The sequence below is a fragment of the Symphalangus syndactylus genome, chromosome 14, assembly GCF_028878055.3.
Source record: "Symphalangus syndactylus isolate Jambi chromosome 14, NHGRI_mSymSyn1-v2.1_pri, whole genome shotgun sequence".
In the NCBI taxonomy this organism is placed as follows: Eukaryota; Metazoa; Chordata; class Mammalia; order Primates; family Hylobatidae; genus Symphalangus; species Symphalangus syndactylus.
In genome coordinates, this window is record NC_072436.2 from 41,538,587 (window position 1) to 41,555,945 (window position 17,359).

Consider the following 17,359-nt stretch of genomic DNA (forward strand, 5'->3'; position numbering starts at 1 on the left):
CACCACCATTTCTGGCTATTTTTTCCTTGTAGATATAGGGTCTCACTATGTTGTCCAGGCTGGTCTTGAACTCCTGGGCTCAAGTGATCCTCCTGCCTTGCCTCCTGAAGTGTTGTGATTACAGGTCTGAATCTCCACATCGGGCCAGAACTTTTTCATATGGAGCATTTCACAGTAATAGAGGAGCTGGCTCATCCTGGAGATTGGGTGCCTGGGTGGGCAGCTGGGACCAGAACCTGGGTAAGAGCCACACTGTTGGACCCCATGTAGATTCTGATTCTTGAAGGCTGTGGGAGAGGCCTAGGCTAGGCTGCTCACTAGTGGGGAGTAAACAGGCCTGAAGATGCCAGTGGCTCTGGGCCTGCTCAGCTGCCCTGAAGGCTGGGAAATCAACAATTCAACTGACTGCGTCATTCTGCTGCCCTTACTAGCAGCATAAGTTAGCCTCTTCCTGCCTCAGTCTGCCCACCTGTGAAGTGGAGATAATAGTAGTACCTATCTGGTAGTGTTGTTATGAAAATTAAATGAGTGCCATGCTTGGCATAGAGTGATATATGTTTATTAAATAAAGTAAAAAGGTTGAGAAGCTCTGGAGTAGATTTCTAATATGGTTTTGATCTGTGTCCCCACCCAAACTTCTTGTTCAGTTGTAATCTCCGGTGTTGAAGGTGGGGTCTGGAGGGAGGTGATTGGATCATGGGGGTGGATTTCTCATGAATGATTTAGCATCAGCCCCTTGGTGCTGTTCTCGTGATAGTGAGTGAGTTCTCGTGAGATCTGGTTGTTGAAAAGTGTGTAGTACCTCCCCTCTCCCTCTTGCTCCTGCTCCTGCATGTGAGACATCTGCTCCCCTTTTGCCTTCTGCCATGATGGCAAGCTTCCTGAGGCCTCTCCAGAAGCTGAGCAGATGCCAGCACTGTGCCTCCTATATAACCTGCAGAATTGTGAGCCAATTAAACTTCTTTATAAATTACACAGCCCCAAGTATTTCTTTATAGCAATACAAGAATGGACTAATACAACCCCCAAATCACATGCATAGAACTAGCCAGAATCAGATGTTCTAAATTCTGGCTCCCCCACTGTTAAGATGTGGGCCACAAGCAGGTTATTCAGTCTCTCTAAGCCTGGATTTCTTGGCTCATACATGATGATGGCATTTGTACCATGTTATAATGACATACAGATTAAATAAGATGGTTCACATAAAGTTCCTGAAACAAGTACTCTATAAATGATGGCTATTACAAAGTGGCAGAGGCAGGACGTGAGCTCAGCTATGCCCTGCCCCACTGCCCATGCCTACCTCCCATGAGCTACGCCTCCCAAACAGAAAAGTGCTTCACCTGCCAGATTCTCTTCTTCAGCTGATTTTAAATCTTTCCATTCACATAGCATTTTTCAATCCTTTAATATTTTTTGTTCCTTATCTACGGACCCTGGTGTGGTTTTTCCATATCTCCATAAAGCAATGCCAAGAATGGTCAGAGCAATTGCTCCAAGGACCAGGCATTAAGGGAATTCCTTTGCAAAGGCCACAAGGCCGCTGCCGACCACTGTCTTTCAAGTCTCAAGTAAGTTCAACATATCCTTCCTTATTCATATTTTATTAGGAAGCCATATCAGAAAATTAATCAGTTATAAAACTTTAAACATTGAATGAATCATTCTTATCAAATACATCAAGACCAGAAGCCAAGTCAAATATGGCATTTCATTTTACAAATATTTTTACACTTAATAGTCATGAAAAAAAAAAGAACTTGAAAAAACAACTTCAACTCTGTACAAATGTTAATATCAAGGAGCAGCTGCAGCTTAATTTTAAGATATGCAAGATAAGCGAAATGAAATAAGTAATGTTTTATTACAATATCCTTGTCTTTTCCCATGATATACACATATTTTTTTCTCTTTAAATAAATATATATTATGTATTTTTAATGGCAGCTTACTTAACAACATTCATCTGGTGCTTTGGGGCCATGGAGTTCACTTGGTAAGGAAGACAAATACCAAAAACATCAGGTACAATTGGATTCTCCTATAGCAGAAGAATTGGCTTGATTTTTGCAAAGTCTCCCCACACCTCTCCTCACATCAGGACTTCTGAGCCTTCTGAGGAGTCGTCAGCAAACAAAAGTTCATCAGGCAATGAGCTTCCCAAGGGCAGCGTGCTCGAATGGGACCAGGAGACCCCATTCCTAACAGGTCTCTCCACCGGTAAAACACTGTTCTTTTCAGCGGTGACTGCAGCAGAGGGGGCAGAAGTCAGATCTTCCCATTCCTCACTGCCCCCATTCAGGATGTACCGTCCTTCATGAGGTTTGCTGTCATGAATTTCTGCTGTGACCACGCTGATGGCAGCGCGGGGAGTGCAGGAGGCAATTATAGAGTCAGGGTCGATGTTCAAGTCCAGTGGAGCAAGCGTGGAGCCCTGGGCCAGGCCCTCAGAGCCCTCCAGCAACTGTGTGTTGACGTAAATAACGTCTGCTTGGTTCCGAACGTGGGGCAAACTTTCTAAGAGTTTTTCTAGCTGCAGCCTCAATACTGAAAAGGTGGGGCGGTCTAAGGGATCGGTTCTCCAGCAAGAGTACATTATTTCATACCTGAAAGTTAAAAAGAAGTGGATTATCTCCCCGCACAGCACCCATCTCTTGGTGCAATCCACGCCTTTGTTTTTACAGAATCTTTATCACATTTTAATCAGCATTCATTCTACTTTTTATAAAAATTATTGAGACTTTTTTGGTGGCCTAATATTTATACAACTTTTGTAAATGTTCCATGGCATTTGACAAAAAAGTGATTCTGTTTCTAGGAAGAGCACGTATGTGGCAATTACTTCTAACTTTGCAGATAAGGAGTATTTAGGTCTCTTTCTTTATATAGCGGCTGGCAAACTATGGCCCATGAGCCAAATCCGGCCCGCTGTCTGCTTTGTAAATGAAGTTTTATTGGAACACAGCTATCCTTATCTGTTTACACGTTACCTATGACTTCCTATGTCACAATGGCAGAGTTGAGCAGGTGCTAAAAGGCCTGCAAAGCCAAAAATATTTGCTATTTGGCACTTTATAGGAAAAGTTTGCTGACCTCTGCCCTATGCCATCAAACTGAGTTGTTACCAGGACAGCTGAGTTAGTTGGGGCCCTGGGGCTAGGGCTAAGAAGGTCAGGAGCAGGGGTGAGGGCAGGGGGGTAGTTGTGTGCTGTGTATCACTCCATCTAGTCTTCTCAACAGCCCTGTCATTGTCACTTTGTAATGAAGATGACAGTGGGCTCAGGGACATTACAGAACGTGCCATGGCCATGTGGGTAGCCAGGGATTCAGATTCAGATTGGAGAACTCCTGCGTCCAAGTGCTCCTCACAACCCCTTCCACTTTGTTTTATAGAGGGCAACTCTCTTCTGGGTGGTTTTTTCATCCCAGTGTCTAATATGGTTAAGAATTCCAATGGAGGGACATTTGATGGAGCACAGTAAGACAGATGACAATTAGGAATCAATAGGCTGAGATGAAGAGTGAGTTATACCATCATTTCATGAAAAATGTTTCTTTACTTATAATTGATAGACCTGACATTTCAGGGCCAGGCATATTAATTGGCATGTGTATATACATATATATATACACACACATGCCAATATGCCTGGCTTGAAATGTGTATATATATATAAAATATGTGTGTGTATATATATATATTTTTAATAGATGTATTTATTTTTTTAATAAGACGAAGTCTTGCTATTTTGCCCAGGCTGGTGGAGAACCCCTGAACTCCTGGGCTCAAGTGATCTTCTGCCTCAGCCTCCAGAGTAGCTGGAATTACAGGTACACACCAGCATGCCTAGGCATCATTTCGATTCTTTTCTGTTTTGAGAAACTGATAATTCATACATCACTGCAAAAAAAGAAAAGACCCAAATTTAAATCATCTGACCCATGCAATAAATTGCTGGCATCTTATGAACAGAAATATGCAATTTCCATATTGACATTTAGTTACAGCCTATAGAACCTCTGGCTAATTCTACTAACATGCCACTTCACACACAACACACAGATCTCATTCACGTAGATGTATAATAATATCTTTTCATCTGTCCACTTTCCAGGCTTTATCAACACTTGCACACGCATCCGGAAGGTGCAGGCTGGCAAAGTGCCATGCATGCAAAGAGCTTGATCCTGAACGTAGGCCTAGACAATGGCACAGTGCATTTCCCTGCCTCACAATCCTTGTTCTCATCTCAGGCTTAGGGGTTCTGTTTTGTTTCCCTGTCTTACCTTCTTTAGATGGTCACTTAGACTTGACAGACAGTTTCTGTTTTTATTTTTGAGGTTTTCAGGCATAAGTCAATTTGCATGACTCCATTTTCCACAGAGCCTTGATTGTTTACCATCTGAGATGGGCTTTGAGACATTCTGTTCTTAGGGACATGATCTCCTTTTCATTATTTCATCAAGAGGCTGTGGTATTTAACTTACTTTCATTTATTTCATGTCTTAGGAGAAAGTATTTAAATAATTTATCTTTATTTCCGAGTAGAATAGTATCAGTATCACTTTGAAACTTCTTTTCCTTTAATATTCAATACCTTATCAAATGTATAAAAATATAAATATGACTTTTAAAGACATGGTGAACATGTATACTGTCTAACCTACTCCCACAAATGGGCAATTTCATCGTAGTAGAACAAGGAGATTAACAAGAAGCCCCCATCTGGTAAGTAATAGGAAGGCTTTGATATTTAGTGATTTAGATTTTATAAAATTTTATGGATAGAAAGAAAAATAAGTTTGGTAATTGCTTTTGTAAATGGTCATTTTTATTTTTCTGCTGAGATTTTATAAGAGATGTGATCATATAGGTTGCCAGGGGCTGTGGGGAGAAGAGAATGGGATTACTTTAATGGGTAGAGACTTTCAGATTTACAAGATGAGAAGAGTTTTGGAGATAGATGGTGGTGATGGTTATACAACAGTGTGAATGTACTTTGCGCCACTGAGCTGTACACACTGGTTAAGAGAGTACATTTTATGTTATGTATATTTTATCACAATTAAATGCAATCATATGAATTTACAAAATTTGTAAATGTATGACTTTACTCATATTTTTCAAGCACCTGCTTTGCTCCTGGCTCTGAGGATGGCCGAGTGCAGGCTGCAAGTCTGCACAGAGAAATGATGCCTATCTCCTATCAGCTGTGCTTCCACTGTGCTAGCCAGTGTCTACCCAGATCTGCCACTCAGCCCACTGTGACTCCCATCTTGTCCCTTCTCCAGATCTCAGATGCCTCAGGTGGCAGTGGAGGGAGGGATTAGATCAATGGGGAGAGGAGGGTTTCTGAGATGGAGAAGGTGGGTGTAAGCTGGGGTCCTTGGGGCAGACAAGAAGCAGGCAAGAGGCAGGGCCAGCTCCGTGCCAGCCAACACGCCAGGTCCTGGGTGCCAGGATGAATAAGAGTGTGAGGGCAATGCTAGGCTGGTCAAGTGTGTGAAGCGCGAGGGTGGTGCTGGGATGGGCATCAGGTGAGTCCCGGAGAGGAGCCCCTGAGTCCGTGCAACTGCAGCTTCAAGGTGACTGATGCAGGTAGAACATGACCAGCAAGTGCCAGCTGTGTGTGGGCTGATGGGCCCTAACCGTTTACTCCTCACTGCGGCCCCATGAAGGAAGAGATGCAGTCCCACTCACAGACAGGGCAGCTGAGGCCTGGAGAGGAGAGGAACTGACTGAAGTCACGCCAACAGTCGGCGGCAGTACCAGTCCCTCTGACGCAGGGTCCCTGCTCTCATCCGTGACCTCTACCTCCTTCACTATGAAGAAGAGTCACTGACCTTTCCCTCGCATTGACTATTTCAGCCATCATGTGAAACACTTTAGATTTGTGTTTTGGGTTTTTTTTTGGTGGTTGTTTCTTTTTTTTGAGACAGGATCTTGCTCTGTTTCCCAGGCTGGAGTGTGGTGGCACAATCATAGCTCACTGCAGCCTCAACCCCCTAAACTCAAGTGATCCTCCCACCTCAGCCTCCTGAGCAGCTGGGACTACAGGCATGCCCTACAACACCCAGCTAACTTTATTTTTTGTAGAGATGGGGTCTCACTATGTTGCCCACGCTGATTTCAAACTCCTGGCCTCAAGCAATCCTCCTGCCTTGGCCTCCCAAAGTGCTAGGATTACAGGCATGAGCCACTGCGCGCAGCCTGAGTTCATTTTTCAAAGGAAATGTCTCGGAAATGGAACAGAGGCCTCTTTGGGGGATGCTGTTGTTACCCAGCATCTAGATTCGAGAGGAGATGGAAGAAAGCCTGGCTCACGGGGGCCCCGAGGCCACAGCACAGCCATAGCCCCCTTAGCACACCCAGGGCATACAGCCCACAGGCGGCGGGGGTGGTGGCAGTTTCGCCACTTTCTGCCTGACTTCCCCAGCCACATGGCGTGTGCTGACTCTGCTGCTTTGTCCCCTAAAATGTCTCGCAGAAAACTAACTCAGCATTCACTTGTTTTGGCTCTAAAAACCACAATGTGACACAGCTTAGACCTTGCTAAGACCCAACATAATCACTGCAAATACCAACTTTTTTTGGTGGGCAAGGAAAGCTCAGAAAGAAACTGCAACAAAACTCTTTCCATAGTCAATATTGTTTGACTGAAATGCTTCCTTCTTTTCAGAAGCAGGCACTTCATAAACATGGCACTTTTAAAAACTACCATGAAACCCTAGAACTAATTTTATTAGCATTTCAGGATGTTTTAAAGGTTTTACAGTGCTTGTTTCTCTTCTTAATGTTATACATCTACCACCACAATACAAACCACCAACCACTACCAACGGGACGAGGCTCTGATTAAAACAGTTTCCTTCTTTTTGGCTTAGAAGGGATCTGGAAAGCCTGTGGGTAAATGGACCCAGGCTCTCTCACCCATGTGAGACAGCAGGGCCTGTGTGTGTGTGTGTGTGTGTGTGTGTGTGTGTGTGTGTAGGGAGGGTGCTGTCCACACTCACCTGTTCCGGCCCAGGCATGGCACTCCATGACAGAGCCAGCGCAGGCCCACAGTCCTGAAATGTTCTCGCTAAATATGGTGAGAATGCCCTCTCCAAGCCCATGGCCCTTATTATACAGGGAGGAGACTCCCCATTAGGAAGGTTCAAATCACCATCACCAAGTTACCGGCAGTGCCACAAGAAATTATTTCAATAAGGTCAGCAAAGTGCTTGGGGGAGATTAATTGCCATGGCCACTCACAGGGCCAGTTAGGATGCAGAGCCTGGCCTATTGACTCCGAGGCCTGGGTCTCTTCCCCATACTGCCTGGCCTTGAAGAAGGGGGCCCTGTCAGGATGGGATGTGTGCCGTGTGTGTGTCACAGCTGGCGGTTCTTTCTCCTGTCTAAACACATGATCTCTCAGGGAGCATTTTATTTTTTTTAATTTTTTTATTTTTTTTTGAGACAGAGTTTCACTCTGTTGCCCAGGCTGGAGTGCAGTGGTGTGATCTCGGCTCACTGCAAGCTCCGCCTTCCGGGTTCACGCCATTCTCCTGCCTCAGCCTCCCGAGTAGCTGGGACTACAGACTCCCACCACCACACCCGGCTAGTTTTTTGTATTTTTAGTGGAGACGGGGTTTCACCATGTTAGCGAGGATGGTCTCGAACTCCTGATCTTGTGATCCACCCGCCTTGGCCTCCCAAAGTGCTGGGATTACAGGCGTGAGCCACCGCGCCAGGCCTTATTTTATTATTTTTTAATAAAGACAGGGTCTATGTTGCCCAGGCTGGTCTTAAACTCCTGGGCTCAAACGATCTGCCCTCTTTGGCCTCCCAAAGTGCTGGGATAACGGGCATGAGCCACTGTGCCCAGCCTCAGGGAGCATTCTAAAACACACATTTCTGGGCTCACTTTGTACCGAAAGCATCATAATTTCCGGGAACAGGGCCGAGGAATCGTATTGTTACACCATCTCCCAAGCGATTCTGATGAGCAGCCTGATCCCAAAGTCACTGGTTTAGATTTCTGAGTTTCCTGATGAAGGATACTACTGTGAGTGGAGTGTTTGAAATGCTACATAGAAGGAGAAAGATAACTGGACCAAAAGAGGGTGAGGAATCACTCAAGGACCTCATGCACTATAGGGCAAAGCTATTGTCTGTGGATATATTTCCTGGAGGTGTGTAAGGAATTTTAGGACAGGTGCCATTACCTTGTCTTGACAGTGCCTGTTGTTCGAGACTGAGGCCCTTTGGATGAGTGAGCCTCAGTGGGCTTACTGGAGATACCACACACTATCTCCCACATCGGGAATGGCTCCTGGGCTGGGGTGTCTGTGGGTGCCACCCCTCTGCACATGCCCACCTGGCTAACAGCAGTCCCTTTCCCCTCCCATGGCTGTGTTTCCAAGGTCACTGCAGAGCCAGGTAGCTGCCCCATGCAGAGCATGGAAGGGAGACAGAGAAGCCCACTCACAGTTCATCCAGGCAGTCCTCGGGCTGCTTCAGCCTGTGGCCATGGAGAAGATAGTCATACATCTCATGGTTCTGGACCCCAGGATAGGGAGTCATTCCCCGCGTAGCTATTTCCCACATGGTCACGCCAAATGCCCACTGGTAACAAAGCAACAACAAGTTAGGATGCAAGCCTTTCCACAAAGCCTGAATGGACTTTTTCACTGGGAAAGGTCATTTCCTTAAACACTGACGATCATGCACAAAGCTGGCAATTATGTGTGAGACGCACTGCTCTCCCAACGCGGCAATAACATGGGGTTGGAGTGTCATAGTTCTCCACTTCTACAAAAGCTGTTCTGGGAAATCTGGCAAAGGCAGAAACAGCCTCGTCACACATCTGCTTAGTGCTCTCCTCCACTGTTGCTGTGAGGTGCTTTTTTCTCCTTATTTCGGGTCACCTTTCATATAGCGTCTAGGTTCCAAGAGCCAGTGGATGAACTCATGCAATTTAATGTGACTATGAAATATCCTAGTTGTGGGCAATGAGTCATCCTTTGACAGCAAGGAAAAATGGGAAGAAATTAAGGGCTTTTGCAAAGCACACATCTTCTGAATGTCAGGACACTTCACCAGAATCCACTGTTCCACCCGAATTAAAGTATCTGATGGTAAGATATAAAAGAAAGATCTGAGCAAGCTCCCAATCCTCCATTTATCAAAGAGTAAAATGTCTTGCCATACCAGCTGAAGTCAATTCTTTCAATATGCCCTCCTCTTTGCACTGTGGGGCCCCTGAATCAAAGCTGTGTACATACCACGTCACTTTTACTTGTGTAGACTCGGTCTGCAAGACTTTCTATGGCGATCCATTTAACAGGCATCTTAGCAATGCGGCCTTGGCGGTAATAATCGCCACTGTAAATCTTCTTAGAGAGGCCGAAGTCCGCAACACAGACAGTCATGTCATCTCGCAACCTACAGAGAGCAGGTTATGTCTTCAGCAGTGTCAGGCAATGCCTTAAATTACTGGTCTGTATCAGACACAGGTGAAAACACTTATGATAATTGACCAAAAGAACACAGAGACACCACCACCATGTGAGCATGCTGCATTGGGACCAATGGCAGAGCAAGAGCAAGAGCAAGAGCAAGTGATGCAATTTTTTTTTTTTTTTTGAGACTTTTGAGATAAGAGTCTCACCCTGTCACCCAGGCTGGTATGCAGTGGCACGATCTCGGCTCACAGCAACCTCCACTTCCCGGGTTCAAGCAATTCTCCTGCCTCAGTCTCCCGAGTAGCTGGGATTACAGGTACACACTACCACCACACCTGGCTAATTTTTTTTTTTTTTTTTTAAGTAGACATGGAGTGTCACCATGTTGGCCAGGCTGGTCTCGGACTCCCGACCTCAAGTTATCTGCCCGCCTTGGCCTTCCAAAGTGCTGGGATTACAGGTGTGAGCCACCACGCCTGGCCTCAAGTGATGCAATCTTGCATCACTCTGATCTGTGTGGGATGCGGACCAGCAAGGGCACCTGTGCACAGTGGATAGAAACAGCTGGAGAACATGGAGATGCAGCATAGCAGGAGCAGAAAGAGCAGCAGCTCAAAACCAGAGCCCTCTGGTGGACTGATCGAGGACCCCAGCAGCCTTCCTCCCAGAGGTGTGGAAGCAGCACTGGCCCTGAGGACTAAGTAAGCCCCCTGAGAGTTTGGGGAAGATGGGGAATTACATGCAGTAAGAGCAAGATGCTGGGCTTCTTGCTAAGATGGCCAGGTGGGTGCTTGAGGAATTAAATGAAAAATTAAAGGGCTACAACTGCATTTGTAGCCCAAGCTACTAAAACAGCTCCTACGCAAGAAGAAGGAAGAGGAGAAGAAAGAATAAAAGGAAGAGAAGGAGAAGAAATAGATATAAAGTAGTTTGGGGAAGGTGACTAACTTGTTGTCCCTGTTTGCCTGACACTGACTTTTTACACTCAAAATCCCTTGTCCTGAGAAACCCCTCAGGCCAGGGTAAACTGCAAAGCTGGTCACCCTACCTACTGGGAAAACATGAAGGAAATAGTAAGGGAAAAAGAGTTTTCATGATTCTCCCTCCATGGTCAAAAAACTATTTAAATAATAATAATAACAAAACCAAAACCCCTTTAGTGTTTTCAAAAATGAGGTGAAAGGGGTAGGAGCCCTAGGGGCAGAGTTGGCTGGGAGGCGGGAGGGGGCAGGCCCCATTGTCACATCTCTGACCGAGGAAAACAAATGACAAAATACATTGAAGGACTACTCCCTCTTCTTGCAATAAAAAACTTAAAATCAAGACATAGTTATTGTTTTTGAAGATTTACAGCAGACAATGGCTCTGCTGAAGCAGGTTGAAGAAATAGGGAGAACCTAAGTCCACATTTCTTGTATAATGAAGCCATTGTCTGTTGTGAAAGGACAGCTTCCATGTATTCAAAGTACAAAACTTCTTCCTAAGGAAGTGCTGTGAAAACTTAGGGAAAAGCCTTTATGGTTTTCACTGCTGTCTTTAAGAGGAGCTGATGTACACATAACTAGGTCCAAAGCTAGCTGATGGCATGGGGACGGATCACAAGGGTCACACCTCGCATTCCTACCTCAGTGAGAAAGTGAAGGTAAAACTGGAGTCATAAGGGAAAGCTTTGGAAGCCAACCAGACTCTCAGATACAGAGGCAGTGAAAACTCCCAAACACCTAGCCATATTTCCGTCTTCGGAGCAAGCCACACCATCCCCCTCTGACTGCAGCTTCCTTTCCTATCTAAACAGGAACAGGTCATCTCCCTAACCCTGCAAAGACCAAACACCATGAGGTCCAAACCCTTCCAGGATGGCCGAGGACTCTTACATGCAGTTTCGAGCAGCTAAATCTCGATGAAGAAAATTCCTGTTGCTCAGATACTCCATTCCCAGGGCAATATCCATCATGAACTTCAACAGTGTCTGCAGAGGAATATGCTAGATGATAGAGGAAATAACAAGACTATCTTTTAAAAAGGAAAACTTGCAAGCAGTTTCTGCCTGGGGGAGAAAGGATGCTTTAATTTATTACAGTGTAGTGATGAAATAAGGAAACAAATCTTTTATTTCCATATCACTAATATCACAAATAAGGTTTTTAAAAAGGAATGAAAAAAACCTTAAACTTATTGGCAAACATCATATTCTCTTTTCCCCATCTTTAAAAGTATTTACAGTGAATGACATTGTTTCTTTTCACAAGGTATGAGGTCAAATGTGATCCTTCCCTGTATCCTTCAGAGTGGGACAGAGCACACACATTGCACAGAGGAGGGAAAGGGACAGGTGGTCTGGCTTCAGCAGCAGCGAGGTGTGTGTGTGTGTCAGGGGTCTAATGTTTGGGAGGGGAAAGGTCCACTTAAGATGAGCTGTTTCCAATTAGGCACCCCTATCTGCTATCATTTTACTTTGAAATGTTTTGAAAGATACTTGTTTCTTCTAAACAGAAATTAGGAGAGTCTTCACCTCTTATCACAGGAACAAAGCACCATAAGTACATATTCAGGAATTTTCATTTTGTTCCTATAGGGCCTGCCTACAAGTTTCAACAGTCTAGTGTTTTCTCTAGCTTATCAAAATCAAACTAGATTGCTGTGTTAGAAAACCAGCCACTGTTGGAATCAGTTATGAGGATGACTGCTGATAAAACTTCCATGTAGCAATTGTTTTAGTGCAATCATGGCCCTGCAGAAAAGGATTTGCACAAGTCTCTGGCAGTCATGAATGGGTTCATCCATTATGTACCCTCCCCAAGGCACTGGGTTTGACATGGCTTCCTTTCCAAACATGAGTTTTCCAAAATGGTACTCACGAAGACATTGCATTTTTAATGATTTTATTCTCCAAGACACATGTCAATTACATACTGTATAAATAAATGAAATGTCTTAATCTTAATCTTTAAGTAATGGAGTTGTTTAAAAATCAGGCATAGAAGTTTTATGCCTCTATTCTGTATTATTTGGGTATTTGGTTTTCTGGATACTGATTTCCAGAAAAGGATTTGGGTCCTAAGAAATATTGCATCTTACATAATGAGTATCAGGTACTATTCATTTGTGCTGTTTTTTCCTAGAACACTTCTGTTATTCCTGGAGACTGTGACCAAAATTCACTCAAAAAATAATTGTGTAGCACAATTAATAAATGAGTTCAGCAAGGTTGTAGGATACAAGACACACATACAAAAATCAACTGTGTTTTTATATACTAGTGATGAATAATCTGAAAATGAAATTAAGAAAATTCTTTCTTCTCCTCCTCCTTCTTCTTGTGTAGAAGCTGTTTTAATAGCTTGGGCTACAAATGCAATTGTAGCCCTTTAATTTGTCAATTAATTCCTCAAGCACCCACCTAGCCAACTCTGGAGCTGTGGTACTTCTGGGCTTTATTGCATGAGATCCTGTATCTCCGTTGAAAGTCATTTTGAGTTGGGTTTTGTATTACATGCTGGTGAAGTCATTCTACTTGTTGTAGAACCTAAACATTGACCCCAACTTCTCTTTCCTGTTTTATCACCCCTCCTCCTATGCTTCCATTGCTTTGCTGTTGCCATGTGAGACAATCTGCTTTTCTTAAAACATGGGTGTGCTCCCAGATCATTTGGTCTTTGCTCATTCTGATCCTGACTGTGTGCTTCTCTTAATTTTCCACTGTACTCCTCCTACCACTCTTTTGAGGATATCCATGATGGCAGTGCGGAATTTTTTTTTTTTTTTGAAATGAAGTTGTGCTCTGTCACCCAGACTGGAAGTGGTGCAGTGGTGCGATCTGAGCTCACTGCAACCTCTGCCTCCCGGGTTCAAGTGATTCTCCTGCCTCAGCCTCCTAAGTAGCTGGGATTACAGGCATACACCACCACACCCAGCTAATTTTTATGTTTTTAGTAGAGATGGGGCTTCACCATGTTGGTCAGGCCGGTCTCAAACTCCTTGAGAGGTGAAGCCAGCTGGATTTCCTGGGTTGAGTGGGGACTTGGAGAACTTTTCTGTCTAGCTAGAGGATTGTAAATGCACCAATCAGCACTCTGTAAAAACGCATCAATTGGTGCTCTGTGTCTGGCTAAAGGATTGTAAATGCACCAATCAGCACTCTGTAAAAACGCACCAATCAGCACTCTGTGTCTAGTTAGAGGGTTGTAAATGCACCAATCAGCACTCTGTAAAATGGACCAATCAGCACACTGTAAAATGGATTAATCAGCAGGATGTGGGTGGGGACAAATAAGGGAATAAAAGCTGGCCACCCCCAGCCAGCAGTGGCAACTCGCTTGAGTCCCCTTCCACACTGTAGAAGCTTTGTTCTTTCACTCTTCACAATAAATCTTGCTGCTGCTCACTCTTTGGGTCCATGCCACCTTTAAGAGCTGTAACACTCACTGCAAAGGTCCGCGGCTTCATTATTGAAGGCAGCGAGACCAAGAACCCACCAGAAGGAACCAACTCCGGACACATCCTGACCTCAGGTGATCCACCTGCCTTGGCCTCCCAAAGTGCTGGGATTACAGGCGTGAGCCACCACACTCAGTCAGCAGTGTGGAATATTTTAAACATTTCTCCAGTCAGAACTCATTTCTTCCCTGAAGCTCTAGCAGGCTGCTCACATCACTGTGTGATGCATATGTTATTACAGCCTATCTCCCTTTGTACTATCGATCTCCATGAGACCTGGGGTCATGTCTCATCATCTGCCTGTCTGCCCTGCATAGCTCCAGGGACGATGTCTGCCCTGGGCAGAGTGGCACTATGGGTCCAGCACCCAAGCCCTCCTGGAGAAGCATGTTTAAATACACTGATATTGGGCCATCATAGTATCAAATACACTGATAATAGTCTTGGGCTGCTCTAGCAGGAGCAGGAGCTATTTATTCCAGGCAACAAAGAAAAGATCTGAATAAAAGCTTGATTTTTCTATTTGTCTATGCACTTTGTGTCTTCCATCATATCTGTGGCTACTAAGTAACAAAATAGGAAACTACATTCCTTTTTATCTTTTTAATACTTGAAAGTTATTTTCCATCATTGAAAATACACTTGTATTTTTTTTGCAAATGGAAACTATTCATCAGTCAGTAAAATGCTGTGTACTTGTTTCCCTTATGTGTTATTTTGTTCAAAAGGATATAAGATTACAGCAGAACTTTTGCCAGACACAGATAAGCTGATTCTAAAGTTTCAGTGGAAGGGCATGAGACCAGAATAGTTAAAACAATTCTGAAAAAGTAGAACAAAGTAGGAAGAATCACAGTGGGTGATTTTAAGATTTATAACAAAGCTTCAGTAATCAAGACAATGTGGTAGGGGCAAAGGATGGGCACACAGTTTAATGAAACAGAACAGAGGACTCAGAAATATACAACTAACTGCTTTTAGAGAAAGGTACAAAAGCAACTCAATGGATTAAGGACGGTCTTTTCATGGATTAAGGATAGTCTTTTGCTATTGGTCATCTATACGCAAAAAAAGCAAACCTTAAACTAAATCTCAAACCCTATACAAAAAATAATTGGTCATATACTTAAATGTAAAATGTAAAAGCACACAATCTTTAGAAAAGAAATAGGAGAAAATCTTTTTACTAGGGGTTACGCAAAGAGTTCTTAGACATGAGAGCAAAAGCATGATTCACTAAAAAAACTAACAAATTGGGCTTTATCAAAATTAAAATATTTTTGCCCATGTTAAGAGAATGCAATGACAAGCTACAAACTTGGAAAACAGTCTCTGGAAATCATATATCCAACAAAAGAATTGTATCTAGAACATATAAAGAACTCTCAAAATATGACAAGAAAATCAATAACTCAATTAAAAAATAAACAAAATACTTGAACAGCAGACACTCATCAAAGAGGATGTAAGGATGGCAAATAAGCACATGGCAAGATGCTCAACATCATTAGTCATTCGGGAAATGCAAATAAAAACCATGATGAGATATCACTCTACATCAATCAGGACAGCTATAAGGAAAAACCAGAAAAGCCAGCAACAATATCAGGTCCTAATAAGAGTGAGGAGCACTGCATTTCTCACACACTGCTGGTGAGAATGTAAAATGGAATGGCCTCTCTGGAAAACAGTTTCTTATAAGGTTAAATATGCACTTACCATATGACCCAGCATCCTACTCTTGGGCATTTACTTTAGAAAAATGAAGACTTCATCCACAAATCTACATGAATTTTATAGCAGTCTCATTCATGATTGCTAAAACCTAAAAACAACCCACATGTCCCTAAACAGGTGAAAAGATAAACTGTGGTAGAAGCATACAATGGAATACTACACAGCAATAAAGAAGGAATGAACTATTGATATACACAGCTTGGTTGGATCTCAAAGACATAATGCTGAGTGAAGAAAGCCAGTCTCAAGAGGTTATAAAATGGCCGGGTGCAGTGGCTCACACCTGTAATCCCAGCACTTTGGGAGGCCGAGGCGGGTAGATCATTTAAGGTCAGGAGTTTGAGACCAGCCTGACCAACATGGTGAAACCCCATCTCTAGTACAAATACAAAAAAAAAATCAGCCAGGCATGGTGGCAGGCACCTGTAGTCCCAGCTACTCAGGAGGCTAAGGCAGGAGAATTGCTAGAACCCGGGAGGCATAGGTGGCAGTGAGCCAAGATTGCACCCCTGGACTCCAGCCTGGGTGACAGAGCGAGACTCTGTCTCAAAAAGAAAAAAAAAAAGGTTATAAACGTATGACTACATTTATGTAACATTCTTGAATAGACAAAACTATTTGGGCCACCAAATAGCCCTGTGTATTTTTAATCTTTTTGCTACAAAACGCACTCTTGTACAATAACATGAAATTCCCACACCCCCAAGAAATTATTAGAAAAATTATACAACATACCAGCTAGGCACGGTGGCTCACTCCTGTAATCCCAGCACTTCAGGAGGCCGAGGCGGGCGGATCACTTGAGGTCAGGAGTTCGAGACCAGCCTGACCAACATGGAGAAACCCTGTCTCTACTAAAAATACAAAATCAGCCAGGCATGGCCGGGCACGGTGGCTAATGCCTGTAATCCCAGCACTTTGGGAGGCTGAACTGGGCGGATCACAAGGTCAGGAGATCAAGACCATCCTGGCTAAAACAGTGAAACCCCATCTCTACTAAAAATACAAAAAATTAGCTGGGCGTGGTGGCGGGCACCTTTAATCCCAGGTACTCAGGAGGCTGAGGCAGGAGAATGGCGTGAACCTAGGAGGCGGAGCTTGCAGTGAGCTGAGATCGCGCCACTGCACTCCAGCCTGGGCAGCAGAGCAAGACTCCGTCTCAAAAAAAAAAAAAATTAGCCAGGCATGATAGTGCATGCCTGTAATCCCAGCTACTCAGGAGGCTGAGGCAGGAGAATCACTTGAACCTGGGAGGCGGAGGTTGTGGTGAGCCGAGATTAAGCCATGGACTCCAGCCTGGACAACAAGAGTGAAATTCCATCCCCCCACCACCGCCCCCCCCCAAAAAAATTATACAACATACCATAAATTAAATGTGAGTAAAATCACCCATCAACATGAAACAAAACCCACTGAAGATGTGGTGCCGCCACTCACAGGGATCTGTCTGGGGACTGCCCTGCTGGGGAGGGGTGCACACAGAATGGGGCAGTCAGAAGAGCATTGAAGGCACACAGTCTGCAGCCTGGGGGCCAATCCTGCTTTCACCATGGCCCCCTGTGCCTCAGTTTCCTCACCTTAGATTCCACTAGTAGCTACTTTTTAGGGTTGTTGTGCCACTGGTGCATTAATACATACAAAATACAGGCTGGCCTATGCTACATGTTTGAGAAAGGTTAGCCACTGTCATCCCAGGGGCAGGTGTGAATGTAGTGACGTGGAGGCCATGAGAAAT

At 44.2% G+C, this 17,359-nt stretch overlaps 1 protein-coding gene across 4 annotated transcripts in view; it reads right to left on the reverse strand.

Annotated features, from left to right (window-relative positions):
• Positions 1-1,588: 1,588 nt before the first annotated feature.
• The window catches only part of MERTK (MER proto-oncogene, tyrosine kinase), a 134,424-nt gene continuing 118,653 nt past the window's right edge, over positions 1,589-17,359 (reverse strand). For all 4 annotated transcript variants that reach the window (XM_055243481.2, XM_063616644.1, XM_055243483.2 and 1 more), the window contains 4 exons: positions 11,325-11,434; positions 9,271-9,430; positions 8,475-8,611; positions 1,589-2,609 (listed from right to left, as the gene is read on the reverse strand). In XM_055243481.2, coding sequence (XP_055099456.1) covers positions 2,096-2,609; positions 8,475-8,611; positions 9,271-9,430; positions 11,325-11,434 — 921 coding nt within the window. In that variant the 3' untranslated portion in view covers positions 1,589-2,095. The remainder of the gene's footprint in view (positions 2,610-8,474; positions 8,612-9,270; positions 9,431-11,324; positions 11,435-17,359) is intronic.